The following is a 24,479-nucleotide window of genomic DNA, read 5'->3' on the forward strand; positions in this document are numbered from 1 at the left end:
TCTAAGTTTTGACCAACAACATGATGTAGAATTTCAACTGCCGTTTGCTGCACTGGGTCTGACTGATCTCTGCTTCCAGATGGATTATTCGACGTTCCCTGTGACATTTCTTTGAAGGTTTAAAGCTCAAAAGTGTCAAAAAGTTAAATCTCTGAATGATTTCAATGCAAAGGTCAGCTTTGTCTAAAACAACTGGCTCCTTCTGATGTAAACTGTTAAAGGACCTCCTCTATTTAAGGACTTGGTGGGTGTGGCAGAGAATGTGATGTCACCGTGACGTCACAATGATCGTTCGAGAAGATCAAAGGATCAAAGGAGCGTTGTGGATCATTCTGCGCATGCTCAGATCAATGAACGGGATAATTATTTGTAAATACTTTGCTATCTAACAAAGGTGCTTTTAGCAACAGCTGGTGGTGATTCATCGTTATCAACCCTTAAACTCGTGAATTGGCTCTCTAGCTTTTACGTTTCGATTGCTACTGTTGTCTATCACATATGTATTATTTGCAACCCAGCTTACCTGTAAAAACAGACACACAGCAGGTAACAGGAACTACTCTGTGCGCCAGCTCGGCACCACTCTTCTTCTAGCGAGGTGTTGGCTACTGATGCGTAAGACACCGAGCGCCCTCTGCTGGCGGAACTTATATTACAGACATTAACGGTAGTTTTCCCCAAAAGAAAGTGACTTGAAGCATAAAAATAAAATGGGAGGCTGCAATTTTCATGTACTCATCTATACCATAGTGCCACACAAGCCCAAAACTTAATTTATCACATTAAATAAATGTGAATGGCTAGAAAAATCTAAATCAAAATATGAAACTCCAAAATAAAGTTTATTAAAAGCCACTGAGGTTACAGTGATCCTGAATTATATGTGCATGTGCTTTGCAGTACATTAGGCAGGTCAGTTCTTTATTAACGAGGCCATTTGGCTGGAAAGCTGAGCCATCAGTGTGTGTCTGTGGACACGTCAGTGCCTGCAGACACTTTAGAAACGGCTGTGCTTCACTCTAACACTTTAACACTAAAGAACACTGAGGAAATGAACAAACTGACAGTTAACAATATGGAAAAATAAAAGGATCTCTCTGCTGCTGAAAAGTGTGAAATAGCTAAATGCCTTGGACACGTAGTGAAAACCTGAGATATTTCATGAAAACTTAATCGCGATCACCGCGACGTTAGGAGATCTGTGGCTGAGTCAGAGCACACACGGGTTCGTGCAGATAAAGGCACAACGAGGAAGGTTTCTGCAGGACAAATACATCCCATTAAGAGAGCAGCTGCTAAAAGGCCATTACAAAGCAGCAAACACATATTTGAAGCTGCTGGTGCCTCTGGAACCCCACCAACATCAAGGTGTAGGACATTTTGGACAATCTATAATCGTCTAACACAAAAACATACACTGAAGTAAACACACAGAGCAGTAGCAGATTTTTTTTTAATGTGTTTTATTTATTTTCATTTGCTGCTAACTGCCTTGTTTTCATTTGTAGTTTTTGTAGTAGGAAGAACTACAAAATCTACAAATAAAAAAAGTGCAGTTAACAAATGTAGTGCTCTCCACTATGTGAACCCCTCAGCTGAATTTTTAGGTTTTTCAGTTCAAGCCAATGAAATGAAATCCAAAAATTCAACCCCAACAATCAAATGATCCCCTATGAGCAAGCACTCTGGCAACGGTGGAGAGGAAAAACTCCCTTTTAACAGGAAGAAACCTCTGGCAGAACCAGGCTCAGGGAGGGGCGGTCTTCTGCCATGACTGGTTGGGAGGTGAGGGGCAAAATAAAATCAAACATAAAGGAGAGCACAGCGTATTTATGACAGGTCGGTGGACTGTGGCTCGAGTTCAAAAGATGCTCGAATCCCGCCTGAGGTGGTATGGACACGTGATTCGAAGCGATGAGAACTCAGCAAAAACGACTATTAAGGATCGACCCAGACGGACGCCGGCCTCGAGGCAGACCGAAAAAACGGTGGATGGACAAAATCAAGGAAGACATTAAGACCATCAACGCGTCACCTGAGGACGCCTTGGACAGAACCAAACGGAGAAACCTTTGCTGAGGAGCGGACCCTGCACCAGCGGGAACAACGCCAGGATGAAGGTGGACTGTGGCTGGAAAAGATCATTACTGTTTTTAAAGGGTAACTGGTCCACATCCACAATTACAGTAGAGCTGTAATTGTGGATGTGGACCACAATCCACAATTGTCGATGGGACGTGTGCATGCAAGCACACGCAAGCGATCCCCGCTCTGTGGGGTCATGATAATAATCATGACCCCACAGAGCGTCATGATTATTATCATGACGCTCTGTGGGGTCATGATAATAATCATGACCCCACAGAGCGTCACGATAATAATCATGAGCCCACAGAGCGGGACATTCGCTTCAGCCGAAAATCTTAGAGGCGACCCAGAAAGCTGCAGGAAGAGCAATGACACATCCGGCAACAGTTAAACCTACTTTAAGTAGGTTTAGACCCCACGAACCAAGGGATTCTCTTTCTGTTGTCTGTTGTTCATGTACTGCTGGGCGCTGAAGATTTTCCACAGTTTGTCTGAGTTCTGCGATCTCTTGCCTCAATTGTGCGTCTGCTTGCCCGAGTTGTGCGTTTTCTTGACTGAGTTGTGCGTTTTCTTGACTGAGTTGAGCGTTTTCTTCACTGAGTCGTATGTTTTCTCGAGTGAGTTGTGCGTTTTCTCGATTGAGTTGAATGCTCTCTTGCCTGTGATGTCTGTTTTCTTCCCTGAGGCGTGTGTTAAATTCAGCGATGTCTAAGTTTTGATCAACAACAATATGTAGAATTTCAACTGCCGTACGCTGCACTGGATCTGACTGATCTCTGCTTCCAGATGGATTATTCGACGTTCCCTGTGACATTTCTTTGAAGGTTTAAAGCTCAAAAAAGTTAAATCTCTGAATGATTTCAATGCAAAGGTCAGCTTTGTCTAAAACAACTGGCTCCTTCTGATGTAAACTGTTAAACGACCTCCTCTATTTAAGGACTTGGTGGGTGTGGCAGAGAATGTGATGTCACCGTGACATAACAATGATCGTTCGAGAAGATCAAAGGATCAAAGGAGCGCTGTGGATCATTCTGCGCATGCTCAGATCATAAAGGTGCTTTTAGCAACAGCTGGTGGTGATTCATCGTTATCAACCCTTAAACTCGTGAATTGGCTCTCTAGCTTTTCGATTGCTACTGTTGTCTATCACATATGTATTATTTGGAACCCAGCTTACCTGTAAAAACAGACACACAGCAGGTAACAGGAACTACTCGGTGCGCCAGCTCGGCACCACTAGGCTGTGTCCCAATTCAGGGTCTGCACGCTCGAAGTACGCGCACTACGCGTACTACGTACGGTGCGTACTATAAGTACGAGAAGTGCGGAAGTGAGAGGCTTGTGAAATGGGACGGTCTAGCCTTCGTCGTGCTGTTCAGGTTGCCTAGCAACCATGATACTAACCGCGAGAAACGTGTCATACGGCTTTGTTTGACAGAAATGAAGGAGAAAAATGTTTTGTTGGTCATTCATTTTTGTCATGACATCACTTTGATTAGTTGAGTATCTGAGGCTGAGACCACAGGACTGTAAAACATGATTGTTGGGCTTCATTTCTGTGCTGAACACTCATTTAAGATTAGTTAGTAAATAACAATTAGCTGATGTTGTTCATGAGACTAAAGTCATCTCACTGTGGTAATGTAAATATAATATGGCCAATATTATAGTATTGTCAGATTATTATGATATATATATATTACAGGATATATTACAGCAGTGAGCTTGAACTCTGGGTCAGAGATTCAAGTTGCAGTTATTTATATTTCCTATCACCTTAAATGAAGTCCTTGTGTTTGGGCTTCCTAAAGACCCCAACCTTTCCCTTGATTTTATGGGACCCCTAACTTCCGAATGTACTTCCTCCATTAAGAGCCTCGGTGTTACTTTTGACAGTGCTTTTAAATTTGATAAACAAATCAGCTCCGTAGTCAAGGGATCTTTTTATCATCTACGTATTTTAGCTAAAGTCAAGTCCTACCTGTCCAGGAACGATCTAGAAAGGGTGGTCCATGCTTTTATTACTTCACGGCTGGACTACTGTAACTCCCTTTATGCTGGTTTAGATCGTTCCTGTCTGCATCGCCTCCAACTGGTGCAGAACGCTGCTGCTCGCATGCTGACCGGCTCCAAAAAGAGAGACCACATCACTCCGGTCCTCTGCTCTCTCCACTGGCTCCCAGTTGCTTTTAGGATTGATTTTAAAATTTTACTGCTGGTTTTTAAGGTTCTTAACGGTACTGCACCTCCTTACCTGGCGGAGCTTCTTAGCATTTACCGCCCCAGGAGATCTTTGAGGTCAGCAGACCTGATGCTTTTAGATGTTCCCAGGTACAGACTAAAGACTAGGGGAGAGAGGGCTTTTGCTGTGGCTGCACCCAGACTGTGGAACAGTTTACCTCCTCACATCAGATTCTCCACAAGCCTAGGAACCTTTAAAACTGCTCTTAAAACTCACCTCTTCTCATTGGCCTTTAGCAAGGTTTAACTTATTGTTTTAATCTATTGTTTTATCAGTGAGGTGTTTTATGTATTTGTGTTTTATTGTATTTTATATTTGTATTTTATTGTACAGCACTTTGGTCAGCCTCGGTTGTTTTTAAATGTGCTTTATAAATAAACTTGACTTGACTAAATCTTCACTCAAAGACAAGTATCTTTGACAGTGTATCTATAGATGTATTATGTAACAAATATTGTTTGTTTAATTTGTTGGCATTACTAAATTTGGCTCAATGCTTACACATATGTGTAAAAAGCAAATGTACGAGCTGTGATAACTGTGTCTGATAGAATGAAGAGTCGACTGATATATGAAATATTCCTTTATTGGGGGAGAAAATCAGACCATGTCATAACTGCTTTAAGTCACACAGAATAGATATCAGAGCCTTAAACAGGCTGACTTCTGCTAAATGGGTCAAACTGGGCAGAAAGTCTACAAACACATAACATCCTTATGGAATATGATGTAACACTATAGATCAACTTAGCTCAGAATATATAAAGCATATAAACAATTACAGCAATATGATGCAACAAACACAGCAGCTACTGATCCAAAATACTCAAAGCTTCGTAGAACTGAAACAAACATTTATTTTTAGCTCCATTCTGCTGCTGATACAGACTTTAGGTTTCTGAACATTAAACTTGTTGCTGCCTTTCATAGTGTGTAACTTGAAGGCCCTGAGTACTTTCTCCCACACTGAAAACACTGGATGATCACATTATTTGAACATTACCTAATAAGACTGATTCAGGACAGACAGTGATGTTAAACTTTCCTAGCAGTCCTTCACAAACAGGGAACAGTCTGTCTATTCTCTCCATCTGTCAGCTGCTGCTGGCTCTTCCTCCTCCTCTCCCTCACACACTGCTGAGTTTGTCCTGGTGGATCATCAGGGCTGCAAAGCCTCACAGATGATGTGCAGCAGTGGGTCCCTCAGTCTGTCCTCACTCTGGACACTTGCAGTCGTCACACATGGAAATCAAATGTGTGAGAAGCTGCAGGATTCAAACACAAGTGTAACTTATAAACACATGTTCATACTTTTATTCCACAATCAGAGCGAAAGAAACAGAGAGAGAGTGCAGGACAGACAGACAGGTGACAGTCTCAGGTGTACACACTGCTACACAACAGCACAGAGAAGGAGGATTTAGTGTTTGTGTTATTACGAGTGTAAACAAGAAGAGTTCCCAGATGGTCCAGTGGACACATGTGTGACTGCTGTGATTAAAGCATCTTTCTTTCAGCTTAACGAGTGAACCGTCAGCTCGTTCAAACACACGTTAAAGTCCGTTTGGCTCGACACCACCGAGCAGAGGCAGCAATATAACACAGCTGACATTAACAGTGCAGTGAATCCTGCTTGTGCCGTGATATTCAGGACTGCAAACCGAGCAGCATCACTGACTTTCAGCTTGTTGTGTTTGTGGATATATGACTGACTTTAATTATCCATGAAATCATCACATTCTCTGTAAGATTAAGGTCGACTACATATATTTATATATGGGGCGATCGTGGCTCAAGAGTTGGGAGTTCGCCTTGTAATCAGAAGGTTGCCGGTTCGAGCCCCGGGTTGGACAGTCTCGATCGTTGTGTCTTTGGGCGAGACACTTCACCTGTTGCCTACTGGTGGTGGTCAGAGGGCCCGGTGGCGCCAGTGTCCGGCAGCCTCGCCTCTGTCAGTGCGCCCCAGGGTGGCTGTGGCTACAATGTAGCTGCCATCACCAGTGTGTGAATGGGTGGATGACTGAATGTGTAAAGCGCTTTGGGGTCCTTAGGGACTAGTAAAGCGCTATACAAATACAGGCCATTTACCATATTTAGAAGTAGAGGCTTCAAAACCAAGTTATGGCTGAAAGTACAAACATCACTAATGTCACATAACTTTGCCGACATGTGACCAACAGTAATGTTTTAATGTTCTTCATTATTAAACATTCGCACATAAATAAGTGACATAATATTCAGTACTGACTTTTAAAAGTTTACTCTTCAGCCCAGCCGCTCCCTTCTGCCGTCTTTTGGAGAAGGGTCTGGCTGCATATATAATATTATTATATTATATATATTAAGTATTATATATTATCCATCTTGTATCGCTATATCTAAGAGGTATAAGTAGAGTAACTAGAGGAAGGTGAAATAAAGTTTGAAAGCCTAGTCTAAAAAAAGTTAAAGTTAAGAAAAGGTGCGGTGTTGCAGAGCTACTTGGAAAGGCTGCCGTCACTCCAGCGCCATCTTGGTGATGCAGACATCAGTGCAGACATCTCAGCCTTTGTTGGGTCTTTTTGTCACCATGAGGTTTCGGACTGTTCTCCAGCGAGTTTTCATGAATTTATCTGACTGACCACACAGAACAGTCCTGTTTTATGCTGCTTTTATTGAATCCTCTGAGGTTCTGTTCAAACTCTTAAACACGGTCGTCTACATCTTGTGCGGCAGATTATTTTTAAACCTTTGAACAGGTTCTAACGGCCATGCTTCACATGCAGATCTGTAAATAAACCTTCTCAGGTTACAGCTGCGTTTTGGTGCTTTGTTCTAAGATCTTGTAGAGAACCTGAAGCACTAAACTGAATGTAGATACAGAATGTTCCTACTGAGAAAGGCTGACCTGATGTTGACTCCCGGGTTTTCCTTGCTGCCCATCATGGTGTATGTCTTCCCTGAGCCCGTCTGTCCATACGCCAAAATACAGACGTTATATCCATCCGCACAGGAAGTTATCACAGGCAGAGTTCCTGCAAACACGACTTCCTGCAGAGAGCAGGGACAAAATCTGCAGATAATTAATGCTGGCTAGAAAAAAAGACAGCATGACCGACAGTCGACCATCCGAGGTTTGCTGCTTGGATTTTTTGGATCGTCAAATGAAACGTCATGCTAATTTGTTTATGAGGCATTAAACAAAAATGACAAACCAATCAACGTTAATAAGCTGAGTGCTGCGAGGGCCAAGCGCTCGTTAGTGCCCAGGCTTCATTAAAATCTAGAGCACATTAACGATCAAAAACAAACCTTCCCGGTGGGAAAATTAATGACAGAGCTGTGGTATTTAATAATATGCAGGATTGCTTTTAACTGCTAAGTTTTCTGTTAATTAACATAGACACTGTAATATAATCTAACCTCTTAACCTCCCCCAGATCACCAGCAAGCAATCTAAAGTAAGAGTTTGTGTTCAGAGAGCATCCGTCTCTTTGTATCGAATGTTCAGCTACCTGCAAACAGAAAAGCTCGTACAGGAATGAAACTGCTGTGCAGGTTTCATCTTCTACTTTTTGAGCATTTATCTTTAAGATGTGGTTGAAATGGATTTCCAGTTGAGTGTCAGTAGGCCAACCACTGGCTGCTTCTGTATTGTTTAAAAATAGGCATGACTGAGGGAGGAGCTCCTGTCTGAAATCGTAAGTTTGTGTGTTCCACTTGAGCCAACTTCCCCAGAGGACCCTCGAACTGCCCCAGGTGGTTCTTAATGTCAGCAAGTGCCAGGTGAACTACAGAGCAAAGGTGCTTGTTTGAGACGATCAGCTCCCGGTCAGCCGGCTCATCTGGTGCAATTGGCCGATGTCCACAGCAGGCTTGATGACAGGTTTGACAGGTGGGACTGGAGAAGCTCGGCGGTACAGGAGGGATCGGATCTTCTCCCGGAGCTCCTGCTTGTCAGCCTTGGCCTCGGCGAGCTTCTGATTCAGGTGCTGAACAACATCAGTCAGATAGCGGACTTCAGATAGCTAGGATCAGGGTTGTTCCAAAGATTTAGGCCATTACTGACTGGGTGAAAAACCAGCTGAGCCGATGCAAGCGTTGTAGGTGAGAGCACGAATGGAGTAATCTTGTGATCTTTCCACTCTTCAAAAGAAAGTTGCCAACCTGAAGGAGTTCAATTCAATTCAATTCAATTTTATTTATATAGCGCCAAATCACAACAAAAGTCGCCTCAAGGCGCTTCATAGATACAGAGAAAAACCCAACAATCATATGACCCCCTATGAGCAAGCACTTTGGCGACAGTGGGAAGGAAAAACTCCCTTTTAACAGGAAGAAACCTCCGGCAGAACCAGGCTCAGGGAGGGGCGGGGCCATCTGCTGCGACCGGTTGGGGTGAGAGAAGGAAGACAGGATAAAGACATGCTGTGGAAGAGAGACAGAGGTTAATAACAGATATGATTCAATGCAGAGAGGTCTGTTAACACATAGTGAGTGAGAAAGGTGACTGGAAAGGAAAAACTCAATGCATCATGGGAATCCCCCGGCAGCCTACGTCTATTGCAGCATAACTAAGGGAGGATTCAGGGTCACCTGGTCCAGCCCTAACTATATGCTTTAGCAAAAAGGAAAGTTTGAAGCCTAATCTTAAAAGTAGAGATAGTTTCTGTCTCCTGAATCCAAACTGGAAGCTGGTTCCACAGAAGAGGGGCCTGAAAGCTGAAGGCTCTGCCTCCCATTCTACTGTTAAATACTCTAGGAACAACAAGTAGGCCTGCAGAGCGAGAGCGAAGTGCTCTAATAGGGTGATATGGTACTACAAGGTCATTAAGATAAGATGGGGCCTGATTATTTAAGACCTTGTATGTGAGGAGCAGGATTTTGAATTCAATTCTGGACTTAACAGGAAGCCAATGAAGGGAAGCCAAAACAGGAGAAATATGCTCTCTCCTTCTAGTCCCTGTCAGGACTCTTGCTGCAGCATTTTGGATTAGCTGAAGGCTTTTCAGGGAGTTTTTAGGACTTCCTGATAATAATGAATTACAGTCGTCCAGCCTGGAAGTAATAAATGCATGAACTAGTTTTTCAGCGTCACTCTGAGACAGGATATTTCTAATTTTAGAGATGTTGCGCAAATGGAAGAAAGCAGTCTTACATATTTGTTTAATATGTGCGTTGAAGGACATGTCCTGGTCAAAAATGACTCCAAGGTTCCTCACAGCGTTACTGGAGGCCAAGGTAATGCCATCCAGAGTAAGAATCTGGTTAGATACCATATTTCTAAGATTTTCAGGGGCCGAGTACAATAACCTCAGTTTGATCTGAATTAAGAAGCAGAAAGTTAGCGGCCATCCAGGTCTTTATGTCTTTAAGACATTCCTGCAGTTTAACTCATTGGTGTGTGTTATCTGGCTTCATGGACAGATAGAGCTGGGTGTCATCTGCATAGCAGTGTAAATGTATGCTATGTCTTCTAATGATGCTGCCTAAGGGAAGCATGTATAATGTAAACAGAATTGGTCCTAGCACTGAACCCTGTGGAACTCCATAATTAACCTCAGTGTGTGAAGAGGACTCTCCATTTACATGCACAAACTGGAGTCTATTAGATAGATATGATACAAACCACTGCAGTGCAGTACCTGAGTTGAGGTCATGATAGTTGTGATTTCCTCCTGGGGGGGGGCCTGCAGGAGGATATCTCCAAACATGGTGTGGTAGACGGAGATGACCTCATCGGGGTCGTAGTTACACTGTCTGAGAGCTGCCGTGATCTCCTTCTGGTCCACCAGGCCAGGGAGGGCGGACTGGAACACAAAATCTTATTTCAATGACAGGCACATTTTTAAAACAGGCTCATTACTTTGGATTAAGGTGTTTGAGAGGAGTTATTATTTCACGTCACTGCGAGCCTCCGAACATCAAACTGATTTGAGCCTAAACAGAAACACATGAGAGGAAATCCTGTTTATGTATTAATCACCAGGAGATGCCACGTAAAAAGAGATGAAAGAGCCAAAACCATGTGCCACGGTCGGGGGTTTAAGTGGACCCCCGTGCCTTTTGTTTTGGCACAACGAGAGCAAGTGTACGCGTCACATGATGTTTGTTCATAAAACTGCTGCTAAACAAACTGAGGCAGACTAACTGTGTTATTTAAAGGCTGCAGGTTGGTGCAGGACAAACAGGTGAGTTTGCTGTTTGCTGTACTCTCTATAGAAATTATTGTCAGTTGTGGCAAAGCCCCCTCTACAATGGAGGCAACAGGAAATAGTTATTGCAATGTAGACTGAAATAAAGTTTGTATTTGTTAGCTTTGCATACTTATAGGTGATAATAATTTTCTTTAAGGAGCTACTTTTACTTTCATATTTTAATTACTTTTCAGAGTCGGTACTTTTTCACTTTTACTTGAGTAAAAAAGTTCAATCAGTACTTCAACTTTTACTTGAGTACTTTTCTACACTAGTATCTCCTCCTCTTCTTTTACATGGCAGGGTTTTCTTCTCTACACAGTTCATCACACCGAAACACCAGTCGGCTCATTTCTCAGTGTTCTCTCCAAAGGAACATGAGCATCATTTGGTGTACAAGTGGGATTGCTCCAGAAACTGAGCACAGCATTTGTTTGCAGGCCAGGAAGCCAAACTCAGCCATGGCCCGGTAGATTAGCTGATGATAAGCATACAGTTGGTAAATCTCATATAAGATGTACTTTGTGAGCTTCTTTGGCTCACAGACGAGATTATCAACAATCCAGAACCTTCTTTCATAATAAATCTGACACCTTGGCCAGGTCAGCACTCCATCACAGGCAGACTGACACAACCAGTTTAGATTATTTAACCCAACATGCATGTCTTTGGACCGATGCAGGCCAGTGGAGAACAAGGAAAGTCCAGATAGAAAAGAAGACCACTGCTCCACCATGTCATCATTTACAAACACAATCTGATGTTAGGGTAACTCTAATAAGCAGCCGCCCACATGGTTACATCTCCATGCACCATGTTCCTCACCGTGACTCCTTGGACTGGAGCTTTGCCGAACTCGGCGTTCTTCTTGAAGCTGGCAGCCTGGTGTTCAGAAAACAACCTGCCACTGAACACTAAGAAAACCAAAGAGCTCATTGTTGACTTCAGGAGACACAGCACTGACTTGGCCCCCCTTTACATCAACGGGGAGTGTGGGGAGAGGGTCCACACCTTCCTGTTCCTTGGTGTCCTCATCTCTGCTGACATCTCCTGGACAGACAACATCTCCGCGGTCGTCAAGAAGGCCCAACAGCGGCTGCGCTTCCTGAGAGTCCTCAGGGAGTACAAGCTGAACTCCAACCTGCTGCTGACCTTGTACCGCTCGTCCATTGAGAGCCTGCTAACCTACTGCATCACGGTATGGTACGGCAGCTGCACCAAGGCGGATAGAGTGAGGCTTCAGAGTGTGGTCAAGACAGCACAGAAGATCATCGGCTGCCCTCTCCCCTCCCTGATGGACATTCATTCCTCCCGCTGCCTCAGCAGAGCAGCAAGCATTATCAAGGACAGCTCCCACCCTGGTTTCAACATGTTCAGCCTGCTTCCCTCAGGGAAGCGCTGCAGGTGCATCAGCACAAAAACCCACAGACTCAAAAACAGTTTCTTCCCCAAAGCCATAACCACCCTGAACTCACACATGCACCGATAACACTTTCTTTTTTTCTGTTCTTCCCACTTCCTCTATGGACCACCACTGTGCAGTACCAATTCTATGTGCAATAACTCAACTGTATATACACAACACTATTTATTACATATTACTTTTTTTAAAAACCGGCTTGTATATTTGTACATTTTATATATATATATATATATATATATATATATATATATATCTTTTTCCCTATGTTAATACTGTCCATATGTATATAGCGCTGCAGAACTGTACCCCCCCCCCAGCATGTTTACACTGAGTAGGAGATGCTCTGTATCTCATTGTACAACTGTATAGTGACAATAAAGGCATTCTATTCTATTCTATTCTATTCTATTCTGATGCTTGTTCCCATGTGTGGACCGGATGATTGATGACACCTTCACTCCTGCCCATCACTCCTGTTTTCTCTGGTTACCTGTCAGGTTATGTATTGATTTTAAAATGCTTTTACTTTTCTTTAAAGTTCTTTATTGTCTTAAAAAAAGACTACCTGTCTGACCTACTTCAGCCTTGTGATCGAGCCTCTCGGGTCCTCGGGCACTTTGAGACTTTCGGTTTGTTCCAAAGTGCTGAACACAAACTTTTAATGGGACAGTGTCCAGGTTTACTGGTTTGACTATTAGAAAACTTAGAGCAGCTCAGAGTGTTGAGACCTTCACCCCAAACGTTTCACTCTGCCTATAAGAGTGCTGTTTAGTTTAATGATTTTTCCCCCCTCCCCCAGTTACTTTTTGGGTCAGTATCCAAAGTGACGCCTTCAAGCTGTGAGCTAAAATGAAGTCTGTGAAGGTTCTCAGTCATCCAGGTCATCGTAGTCAAAGGAGCTTGCAAAGAAAAGCGTCTGGACTTCTTTAAGTTTACTTGAAGACGTTTCACCTCTCATCCGAGAAGCTTCTTCAGTTCTAAGGTCAAATGGTGGAGAGTCCCAGATATAAACCTAGTGGGAGTATCCCCCCACAGAGGGACAAAAGGACCCCCTGATGATCTTCTAATCGCCTGAGCCAAGGTGTGAAACTGGGTGTGGGTCCCAATCAGCCAGAGTTTCGGGTGTGTTCATTGTGAAACCTGGCCCCACCTTATCATGCGAATTCCTGAGGTCCTTGGACAGAGAGGACAGATGGTTTGAAAGAGGAGTGAAAGAAGCCATCTATGTCCACTGTGAGCGACCATCTTTGAACAGAGGCGGGGGTTTACGACACCAACTCTCTGCCATCTATAATCCAGTTTTGAGATCCCTTCCCAGACGCCTTAACGCCCACTCACATCCTGGGCCATCTGACCTCAGGAATTCGCATGATAAGGTGGGGCCAGGTTTCACAATGAACACACCCGAAACTCTGGCTGATTGGGACCCACACCCAGTTTCACACCTTGGCTCAGGCGATTAGAAGATCATCAGGGGGTCCTTTTGTCCCTCTGTGGGGGGATACTCCCACTAGGTTTATATCTGGGACTCTCCACCATTTGACCTTAGAACTGAAGAAGCTTCTCGGATGAGAGGTGAAACGTCTTCAAGTAAACTTAAAGAAGTCCAGACGCTTTTCTTTGCAAGCTCCTTTGACGAGCTAAAATGAAGTTAATGTTCTGGGTGGAGGGAACTGATTTAAAGAGGTTTGTGTGGCGCTTTCTGTTCCAGTCGCAGCAGCACGACCAACGTTACTGCAACCGTGTCCAACCAACATGCAATCCTGTGGCCTTTGAAATGTTTGCTTTGAAGACGGAGGTCAGACCTGCGACCTGTCGCAGGCAGTCGCAGTGAAACACAAAGTCAGTTCGGAGGAAGTAAAGCTGTGACCTGCATATTCTCTGGATCCAAAAACAACAACACACGAGTGTGTGTGAAAGCTGTAGCATGATGACACCAATGATGCTTGTAGTGTGAAACAAGCCTGAAACCAAAAGATGTTTATATGAAAGCAGATTATTTAAGACCACAAAGGAAAGCTATAAAAATGTTAATAATAATACAGACTGTGGAAGTTAACAACTTATTAATGTCACCAGCACATCTTTTTAAGCCCATCGGCGCATGCACGCTCTGTTTTGTGTAGCTATTTTTAAATGCCAGTAGAATTGCAAACACATAAGATAGCGCAATAATTTTTTCCCATATGAAACCAGAGCAGTTGTTCTTACGTAACATACATTCAACTTGTCGTAGGTCACGGTCTCATCCACAAATGGCTTTTTGCAAAAATCGCATAAAAAGCGTTGGCAACAACAAAACCATTAAAATCCAGAAACACGCTTTGCCGATCAGCTGTTCATAGCACTTCCTACACTGGAATAAAGGTCAGCGCAAACTATGGCATGGCCGCTATTACCTTCAAAAACCGGAAGTGACGCCATTTTCTGTGGGAAATGTAGTTTTCTCCCTGCAGGACCTTTCAAAGGTTTACTGGTGTTTTTGAAAGTCATGTTTGACTTTATGTCCCTTCTGTAAAGTTTCTGGGAGGCTCAAACTTAAATTTCACTGTTGGAAATAGTTTATTTTGATGCTGGTTTTTTTTCAAATAATATTTATTTTCGTTTTTCTTAAAGTTTATAAAAAACATCTCAAAAATAAAACTACAAAGACACTCCAAATAAATTTCCTGTAAACTATTTTGTGCAACTTTTTTGCATTTACAGTTTTGAGGGACAAACCTCTGAAATCTATTCTGTAACTAGAAATATGTCTAAAAACCAAACAAATGATTTTCAATTTTTTGTACTTTATTGCACTTTTTTGCTATGTATGTAGTTACTGAGGACTTTAGTTAAGTGACAGGTGTGCCCCGACCCTTCGATACACCTGTGATAAAACTCTGTAAGCTAACTATGTATCTGTAAAGTGGCTTTTAAATTGTCTGAATTTTTGCTGGGTTTTTTGCGAGCAGACTTTACCTGCAATACCAGCAGCTCAGGTGTGTTTGTTTCTTTGACTAAATAATTGATGCGGTCTCAGGGAAACTGACCGATTAGTACAATTTTCTTTTTATCGTTTGTTTTTTGTTTGATCTCTTTTCTAATAAATAAAACAATAAGAAAACAAACAGCTGAGGTGAGACGTGAAACTACGTTTGCAATGACAGAAACCTGAGGTGCTCCCAGCAACTCGCGCAAACCCTGCGCTCGACCTTTCAGGCTTCATGGAGAGAAAATTAATTAATGAAAACATTAAAAAAAATAAGAAAAATAGGAAAAAAACTGAAGTCTTTGGTTTTACACAGTCTCCTTTTTCTTCATCATAAATTAAGAAGTCGAGCAGGACATGATCACAAACATACTCAGGAGGCTGGAAAGCACTGTTTCCATGACAACAATCCAAGCACCGCAGAAAGGATGAAACAATCTGAGACTTCACCTCGCACTGACTGGAATTAATTTCCCGTTGACTTAGTTCAAGATTAAATACAACCATTAATAACATAATCCTAACCCAGCTCTCACCTTCAAACACGCCTGAACATTCAGCCACTGCTACAGGGAGCAGGTGCACAAGACAGGTCCTCACACTGCAACCGTGTATACGGGTTTATGACACACACACGCACGCACACCACTCGCTCTGTGTGCTTTCCAGAGCCTCGGTCTCTCAGTGCTCTGCGACGAGGCTGCTGCAGAAGTCTTTTTCTAAACATTCAGCCGTTTGACTTCAGGGAAATGTTTCCTGCAGACTCAGCAGACTCACTGCTCTCACTGTCACGGCCGAATATTGTGCAGACATGCTCTGGGGTGCTGTTAGAAGAATCTTTTGATCATGTGGGTTGCAGAGTGGTGGCTCCACAAATCGAGCTTGTCCCAGCATCAAGGTGCATGCTCGATGGGATTGGGACTTCTTGTAGGCTGGTTTAACATCTTTGACTCTCATTTGTGTTCTTTAATAAGTTGTTATAGAGCATTTCGTCTGTGTGGAGCGCCGTAATGCCGTGATAGGAGAGGGCACTGTAGGTGGGTGGGTGGTCACTTTCATTGTGACAGCAGGATCAATGAAATCACTTTGTCTGCAACTTCACTTCTGAAGTGAGTCCTGCTAACCAGCGAGGCTAAAGAAAAGAAAAGAAACGGCTTTAACTACGTGATTTTATAACAATGATGTGAAAGTAGATTAGATGAAACTTTATTGATCCCTCGGGTGGGTTCCTCTGGGAAATTCATACAATAGTCGTGAAAAGATGGAGACAGCCATGCTCTGCAGTAAACGCAGAGCAGCGGGGACACAGCCGCTCATCCTCACTCCCCAAACAAACTCTCGTGACCTGACCGACGAATCACGGAGCTCGGCCACATTAAGACTCCACAGCAGTCGAGCGCTGACATTTCATTCTGCTGCCGAGTTTTTGTATCGTTACTCCCTTGAATCTTACCAGTAAAATGTCATTATAGCATCTGAATTCAACCAGAAGGCAAACATTTTCTGCTGGAGCGAATGGAGCCGAGCGGTTTGACGTGGATTTCTCAGACAACCATTTTTTTGGTTCATAGAAAGTCTACCGTATTTTCGCAACTATAAGGCGCACATAAAAGCCTTAGATTTTCTTTAAAAAGTGCGGCGCGCCCTATAGTGCAGTGCGCCCTGTGTGTTGTAAGGAGGACGTAGTAGAGAACACCATGAGAGCGCTAAAGGGTGAAGTCTGGGCGTTGATTGTATATACCGGGACAATCGCACATACCTGTATAAAAGGACAGGTATGTGCGTTACGCGGAACATCGTTGTTTTAACAACCCTGAAAATGGCAAAGAGACACGCTTATGAAGCACAGTTTAAACTGAAGGCCATCAGCTACGCGGAGGAACATGGAAATCGAGCAGCCGCGAGAGAATTTAAGATTAATGAATCGATGGTTCGCAAGTGGAGGAAGCTGGAAAACGAGCTCCGACAGGTCAAGAAGACGCAGCTGAGTTTCCGCGGACATAAGGCGAGGTGGCCCGAGTTGGAGGAAAGACTCGAGCAGTGGATCATCGAGCAAAGAACGAGTGGGAGAAGCGTTTCGACGGTCACCATTCGACTAAAAGCAGTTTCGCTAGCAGAAGAAATGAAAATTGAACATTTCCGAGGAGGTCCGTCTTGGTGCTTTGGTTTCATGAAACGGTGCCATTTTTCCATCCGGACCAGCACTACGGTAGCGCAGCAACTTCCAGCGGATTATAATGAAAAGCTGGCCATCTTCCGCTCCTACTGCAGCAAACACATCGCCGACAAACACATCCAGCCCAGCCACATCACTGACATGGACGAGGTGCCGCTCACTTTCGACATCCCGGTCAGTCACACTGTGGAGAAGAAGGGACCAGCACGGTAGCGATCTGCACAACGGGGCACGAAAAGTCTTCTTTTACTGTTGTGCTTGGCTGCCATGCTAATGGACAGAAACTGCCACCTACGGTGATTTTTAAGAGAAAGACTTTGCCTAAAGAGAAGTTTCCAGCAGGAATCATCATTAAGGCAAATGAAAAGGGCTGGATGGATGAGGAAATGATGAAAGAGTGGCTGAGGGAGGTGTGTGTAAGGAGACCAGGTGGTTTTTTCCACGCATCACCATCGCTGTTGATCTGTGACTCTATGCGTGCCCATCTCACAGCCGATGTGAAAAAACAAGTGAAGCAAATGAACTCTGAGCTTGCTGTCATTCAGGAGGCCCGACAAAGGAACTCCAACCGCTGGACATCGGTGTGAACCGGCCGTTCAAAGTAAGGCTGCGAGCGGCGTGGGAGCGATGGATGACTGTTGGAGACCACAGTTTCACTAAGAGTGGAAGGCAGCGCCGGGCGAGTTACGCCACAATTTGCGAATGGATTGTAGATGCTTGGGCTAACATGTCTGCTGGCACTGTTGTTCGAGCTTTCGCAAAAGCCGGCATCATTTCCGAGGAGCCGCACGGCACGGAAAGTGACTCTGACGGTGAAGAAAGTGAACCTGGAATGTTTGATGGAGATTTAGCGCAGCTGTTCAGACACAGAGGATGAGGACTTCGATGGGTTTGATTGATGACGATTACCGGTAATAAAAATGTGAGTACCAAACTCAGTTTTGCTCCCGCTTCATTTTTAAATACGCACACTTGTATGCGCCCTATAATCAGGTGCGCCTTATGTGTGTGTTAAATACAGTAATGGCACACATAACTGAGACTGCGCCTTTTAGTACGGTGCGTCTTATGGTCGTGAAAATACGGTACATTTATCCAGAATATATGGCATATTGGTCCTATACAGGGTAGCTATGAAACTAGACAGCTTTGGAAACACATTGATTGGACTTTTTTGACTATATTAGTTTCATTTTGCCTTTTTGAGGCTTCAGAGAAACTACCCTGCAACTTCTGTGTCAAACCTTAAAGGCCAATATCATTCTGGATTGTTAGCACAACGCTAGAATCATTCCAGGAGTTGAGGTTCTAGCAAGTCTACCCAACTTCAAATCATACAGTGCTCAGTGAACCTGCAGAGAGACCCAAGAGCTCCATCTCAGACTCTAATTCAGTTAGCATGTTAAAGGTTAAAGTTCATGAGCGTACAAGTAGAAGAAGACTGAACAAGTATGGCTTGCTTCTCTCTAAAAAGAACAAATTAATGACACTTGTGCAGGTGAAGCCAAAGGGGAGACATGCTTTACCGTATTTTCTAGCCTTTGGCTTGAAAACATATTCAGTGATGCTTCATCTCCTGCTTTGCATTTGTGTGGGAGCCCCGTCAAAAACCTGTCCATTATGCTAGCAGTGTCCAAGAGTTCTTTTTTTTCCCCTTTTCATACCGTGCCCCCCCTGCAATGGCTCTGTGCCCCCCCAGGGGGCGGGCCCCACACTTTGGGAAGCTCTGCTTTACATGCAGTCTATACGTTTAAAAGCCTTTAGTTTAGCAGCCAGGGCACCAATAAGAATACACAAAACGAGATGGTTATTTACCATTAACGAGGCAGGATAAAGGAAACCTGGAGTCTTTTGGTCTTCCTCACAGGTGCTCTAAAACAACAGCCAGAGGGCAACATGTCAAACTCACTGTGAAGTTGATGGTTCGAACAATTAACAATAACATGAGCCTTCCTCAGTGCTGGTTATAGATGGACAATAAGCCCGTCTTGAAAAGTCCCCACCTTGTTCTTCAGAGTCGTGTTACCAAACCAGGCAGCGATGCAGAAAGAAATAACAGATTCAATCAAACTTCTGTAAAACAAAGGAAACATTTCAAATGAGACATTAAAAGATCTAATTTTCCTTAAAAAGAACAGTCTGTTTGGTAGCAGCATCAGCTTGAGGCTCAAAACACAGTTTATGGTCAAGAACATCCCCTAAAGACTCTCCACAAACTCAGTATCAGCAGCTTTGATGAGCTACTAAAATCAATAATCGTGTCTTTTGATTATGACACATTTAATAAAAGGAAGGACTCTCCACACACTGTACATTCTCACAGCTGCTTTTCATGGGTAGAAAACTCAGATAAATACAGGCCTACTAACAAAGAAGTGTTTACTTGAAACAAGCTGTGAGTGGCTGTCAAGTTCTCGTTTCTCTCGCCTCATTTTCAGACATTTGTCAGTAATTTATCAAAAGCAGGCGTAATAACAACACAAAAAAGTAAAATCTGCATCCTGAGCCACACTTGTTAACAGTTTCAGTTCTTATTTTAAGTGAATTTGGAGAAAAAAAAACACCAAATCTGAAAAATATTGGCAAAATACCATTTCTCTGTCGTTTGTTTGTTGTTGCCATCATAAAAGGTTTTTTTCCATTTTTAGCTCCTTTTACATGAAAACTAAAGCTGAAGATTCAAAAACAAAGATCTCGCAGTATGACGACATCTAACTTAAAGAAAGCGAGAGGTTTGTGGTTCTCGGGGCCGGTCTGAGGAACCCGGTGTCCATGCCGCCGTGGCGACAACTGCACTCCAGCACATTAAACTCCGCCGGGGGAGCGGTCTTTATCAAGTCTGTAGGAAAGGCATTAATATTGTTGACGCGGTGACAAACGAGTTAACGCGGCACATCTCTCTGTCGCATTGGTATTCGTGGAGGTGCCCGACATGCAGAAGGAGCTCTGTAACGAGCCGTGGCAACAGACCAGGCAGGTTATCATAAACAAACACTTATTGGGGTTATTAGACTGCAGCGGGCACGAAACAAAGGCTGCTGCTTTCAAAGAGCAACAAGAGTCAGAGAGTGATGCTCCGTGTGTGCTCGGGGACGCCTCTTTATGTCGAAAAGCAGCTTCTCAGAGATCTGTCAGGAGTTCAACAAACCCAATTCCACTAACCGCTTCAATTTATTCAGATGAGCCAGATACAGACGGTATAAATTTCAGATTCAGCGAGCGGTGAGCCCCGGAGCAGACCTGAGGTCAGCATATCAGCCACTATCAAGCCGAGACATTGTGCCGTGCTTTTGCTCCAATTGCTAGAATTGAATTTCTGGGTCTCTGGGCTGGACTCCATCTCAGCCGGTGCCTAATGTTAGCGTCCCAAAGCTTTTCCAGACCGATAAATCCACAGGGGAGGATGCAGCAAGGCAGCAGGAACGCTGATTACAGCCAGCCGCTGGGAGATTTCCCCACAAACCGGCTTCCACTTCTGCCTCCGCAGCAGTTCTGGGCTTTACAGGGGAAGTGGGAGGGGGCCGTGGAGAAGCTCTGACCCACAGCTAAGTATGATCGAGGTTTAGGAAAGAGAGGGCTGTGGTGCTGAGGGAGGATCCGGGTGATGAAGAAGGATGCCCGAGGCAGCCGAGATGAGTTTTAATTACTGCACACTTTGTGCTCTCTGTAAACCTGCACCCGTAACACTGTGCTGTGGGTCCCTCTGGCACAACAGCCAATCAATGCTACCAGTGTTAGTGACATCAGTGATATCATGAGCCTGCAGGTGATGAAGGTAAATCTCAAAATTCAGTCATTAACACAAACGGCGTCAATCTGCAGAGCTGCTTCTGAAATCATCTGAGTATGAGGCCAGTGCGAGAACGATATCTCAGACATCTGTGTCTGTGCGCACCGTCGATTGATTTCATGCATTTCCGGCCAGGTAAACTCATTATTTTCATTATTATTACGCGACCAAACAAACCACAAATAACAGCAGTCAGCTGCGAGAGTTCACGGCAAAGAAATGATCTGCTGTTGCTGAGGGGAAGAAAAGGAGCCGTACTGATAACATCTGTAATATCTGACATTAATGAGCCCGTCCAGCGCTTTCTATTTGATCTACATTTGGTTCCCTGAAGCTACACAGAACCTTTTTACTACACTTGTAACAGGAGAGATTTACATCCTGTACGACTTTAGGATATGGAATCATTAGACAACTCAAATATGAGTGCAGAAGTGTCCGTCCACTCATCACAGGCATGATGTCAGGGTGATCTGAGCTGCTCTGTTTCCAGGGTTAACTGGATTAACAACTTTCAAAAGCAAGGATTGGCTCCTCCTCTGAACACAGGCTGGCTTTTCCCTTTTTCCCTCGAGGATATGAAGACCAGGCGTGCCTGATGGCTTCAGATACAAAGGTGCAGAATGAGATAAAGAGATTGTCACGGCTGCCGAGGCCCAGGACGGAGGGACAGAGTCCAAAAAGGCCCAGATGGCCAAGTTCAGGGGGCCGACAGCGCAGGAGGCCAAAACAGTTCAGTTCCGGAGGCCGACCATGCGAATGGCAGCGGCAGTGGGGCAGGTCCGGAGGCCGGCCACGCAGTAAGCAGTGGCGTGGAAACAGTTCTGGGGGCCGACCGTGCGGACGGCAACGGCGAGGAAGCAGTTCTGGGGGCCGACCGTGCGGACGGCAACAGCGGCGAGGAAGTAGTTCTGGGGGCCGACCGTGCGGACGGCAGTGGCGACGTGTAGGAGGTCGTCCACGCGGAAGGCGGGGGCGGCAACAGAAGTCCGGAGGGCGGCCACGGTGGTGACGACGCCCAACAAGCGGCCTGACAAATGCTCGATGACGTTGAGGCGGCAGTTTGGGACCTGAAGGTGGCGTGATCCCTGCGGCACCAGGTGAGGCGGAGGCTGGACCAGGCGGAGGTGAAGCCGGACCAGGCGAAGCGGGTGAAGCTGAGGCGGAGGCTGAAGCCGGACCAGGCGAAGCTGATGAAGCTGAGGCGGAGGCCGAAGCTGGACCAGGCGAAGACGAAGCTGATGCAGAGGCTGGGCCAAACGAAACTGGTGATGCTGAAGAGGAGGCCACTGCAGGCGACGCTGGAGCTGATGCGGGGGCTGGACCAGACGAAGAGGATGAAGACACGGAGGCTGGACCAGGCGAAGAGGATGAAGACACGGAGGCTGGACCAGACGAAGAGGATGAAGACACGGAGGCTGGACCAGACGAAGAGGATGAAGACACGGAGGCTGGACCAGACGAAGAGGATGAAAACACGGAGGCTGGACCAGACGAAGAGGATGAAGACACGGAGGCTGGACCAGACGAAGAGGATGAAGACACGGAGGCTGGACCAGACGAAGAGGATGAAGACACGGAGGCTGGACCAGACGAAGAGGATGAAGACACGGAGGCTGGACCAGACGAAGAGGATGAAGACACGGAGGCTGGACCAGGCGAAGAGGATGAAGACACGGAGGCTGGACCAGGCGAAGAGGATGAAGACACGGAGGCTGGACCAGACGAAGAGGATGAAGACACGGAGGCTGGACCAGACGAAGAGGATGAAAACACGGAGGCTGGACCAGACGAAGAGGATGAAGACACGGAGGCTGGACCAGACGAAGAGGATGAAGACACGGAGGCTGGACCAGACGAAGAGGATGAAGACACGGAGGCTGGACCAGACGAAGAGGATGAAGACACGGAGGCTGGACCAGACGAAGAGGATGAAGACACGGAGGCTGGACCAGACGAAGAGGATGAAGACACGGAGGCTGGACCAGACGAAGCGGGTGAAGCTGAAGCAGAGGCTGGACCAGGCGACGCTGATGAAGCTGATGAGGAGGCTGCTGCAGGCGACGCTGATGATGCTGATGAGGAGGCTGCTGCAGTGGAAGCTGGACCAGGCGAGGATGAGGCAGCTGAAGCGGAAGCTGGACCAGGCGACGCTGAGGATGCTGAAGCTGGACCAGGCGACGCTGAGGATGCTGAAGCTGGACCAGGCGACGCTGAGGATGCTGAAGCTGCTGTTGCTGCCGGCGGCGTGGGTGAGGCTGCAGCTGGCGGCTGGACGGGCTCCTCGGGCCCCTCCAGCTGACGAGGCAGGAAGCTGGCTAGGTTCTCCTGAACCTCCAGCTGACGAGTCATGGGGCTGGACGGGCTCCTCGGGCCCCCCAGCTGACGAGGCAGAAAGCTGGACGGGCTCCTCGGGCCCTCCAGCTGACACAGTCTCAGAAACAGCAGGTGCGGGGACCTCTGGCGGGGACAGAACAGAACCAGCAGGTGCGGGGACCTCTGGCGGGGACAGAACAGAACCAGCAGGTGCGGGGACCTCTGGCGGGGACAGAACAGAGCCAGCATGTGCGGGGACCTCTGGCGGGGACAGAACAGAACCAGCAGGTGCGGGGACCTCTGGCGGGGACAGAACAGAACCAGCAGGCACGGTGGCCCCTGGCAAACACATAGCAGACTGCAGCTGCACAGAGCATTGACTCTGCTCAGGCAGTGACAGCCGGGTGCAGTCCTCAGCTGGGTTCCTAGCCTCCAGGGGTCCAGAGTGGGCTGAGGGCTGAAACTCAGCCTCTGGGGAGGCCCTGGAGTGCGTCACAGTCTCTGAACTAGCCAGCTTTTTAGGAATGATTACATTATTATTAGGTTTGTCTCTCTGCTTAGAACAAACGGATGAAACACAGTTCCTTTCAGATTGATTTGACTGAGCTTGTCGTACCGGAGTAGCAAGTGACACAGGATGCAGGGCTAGTGGCTGCTGAACAGGAGGCTGAACTGAGGGTGACTGAAATAATGGTTGGGACGACGACGGTGGTGGAATTGGAGACTGAGCTTGAGGCCGGGCGGCTAACTGCGCTTGAGGCCGGGCGGCTAACTGCGCTTGAGGCCGGGCGGCTAACTGCGCTTGAGGCCGGGCGGCTAACTGCGCTTGAGGCCGGGCGGCTAACTGAATAAACACAGCCCCAGAATTAACAGTCCCAAAGTCTGGTGAAACAGAAAGAGTGTCTTTTTCACTCACCACAGCCGGCGGTTCCGAAGTCCCACCACCCGGCTGTGGGATGAGGCGTCTACGACGCGAACGTTGCTTCCTCCTCGGAGAACGCTCCGACTGGCCGGGTAACTCCACATCCGGCAGTTCGGACTGCATATCCTCCGGTGGGCTGAGCAGACGAGCGGTAGGGGGGTGAAGGTGCAGCTCGTTCAGAAAGAAATTATGAACAAGTGGGTGGAGTGAGCTGAGCAGCATGGGGAGACCGGAAACCAGTCGCTCCAATCGATTAGCTATGGCTTGGCAGAATCCCTTCTCCTCATGCCCCAGCCATAAAGTAATTAGACGGTCCACAGAATAAATAATATCCTCCTGGAGCTCCTCGGGCGGGTTGAATGCTGCTGGGTCCAT

The 24,479-nt window shown here is 45.9% G+C and overlaps 1 protein-coding gene across 2 annotated transcripts; it reads right to left on the reverse strand.

The window, feature by feature from the left end:
• Nucleotides 1-4,898: 4,898 nt before the first annotated feature.
• On the reverse strand, nt 4,899-24,479 carry LOC146370098 (uncharacterized). 2 transcript variants are annotated; one of them, XM_084909451.1, is made up of 4 exons: nt 24,099-24,479; nt 9,955-10,119; nt 7,218-7,360; nt 4,899-5,595 (listed from the first exon to the last, which is right to left on the reverse strand). In XM_084909451.1, the coding sequence occupies exons 1-4, from the start codon at nt 24,477-24,479 to the stop codon at nt 5,580-5,582; spliced, it is 705 nt and encodes a 234-aa protein (XP_084765577.1). In that variant the 3' UTR covers nt 4,899-5,579. The 2 variants fall into 2 exon arrangements, with proteins under 2 accessions (XP_084765577.1, XP_084765576.1); XM_084909450.1 differs by lacking the exon at nt 4,899-5,595 and having other exon boundaries at nt 7,252-8,737.

Source organism: Perissodus microlepis, chromosome 17 (assembly GCF_051167445.1).
Source record: "Perissodus microlepis isolate ML-2025 ecotype Zambia chromosome 17, ASM5116744v1, whole genome shotgun sequence".
NCBI classification, from domain to species: domain Eukaryota; kingdom Metazoa; phylum Chordata; class Actinopteri; order Cichliformes; family Cichlidae; genus Perissodus; species Perissodus microlepis.

What these genes read in the sequence shown, in the direction of transcription:
- LOC146370098 (XM_084909450.1), bottom strand. Translation starts at nt 24,479, where the DNA reads ATGGACCCAGCAGCATTCAACCCGCCCGAGGAGCTCCAGGAGGATATT. An exon ending in CTTCGGAACCGCCGGCTGTG is followed by an intron (nt 10,120 to 24,098) that starts GTGAGTGAAAAA and finishes TTTGTGTTCCAG; the next exon opens with TCCGCCCTCCCTGGCCTGGT. An exon ending in CTATCATGACCTCAACTCAG is followed by an intron (nt 8,738 to 9,954) that starts GTACTGCACTGC and finishes TCTCTTCCACAG; the next exon opens with CATGTCTTTATCCTGTCTTC.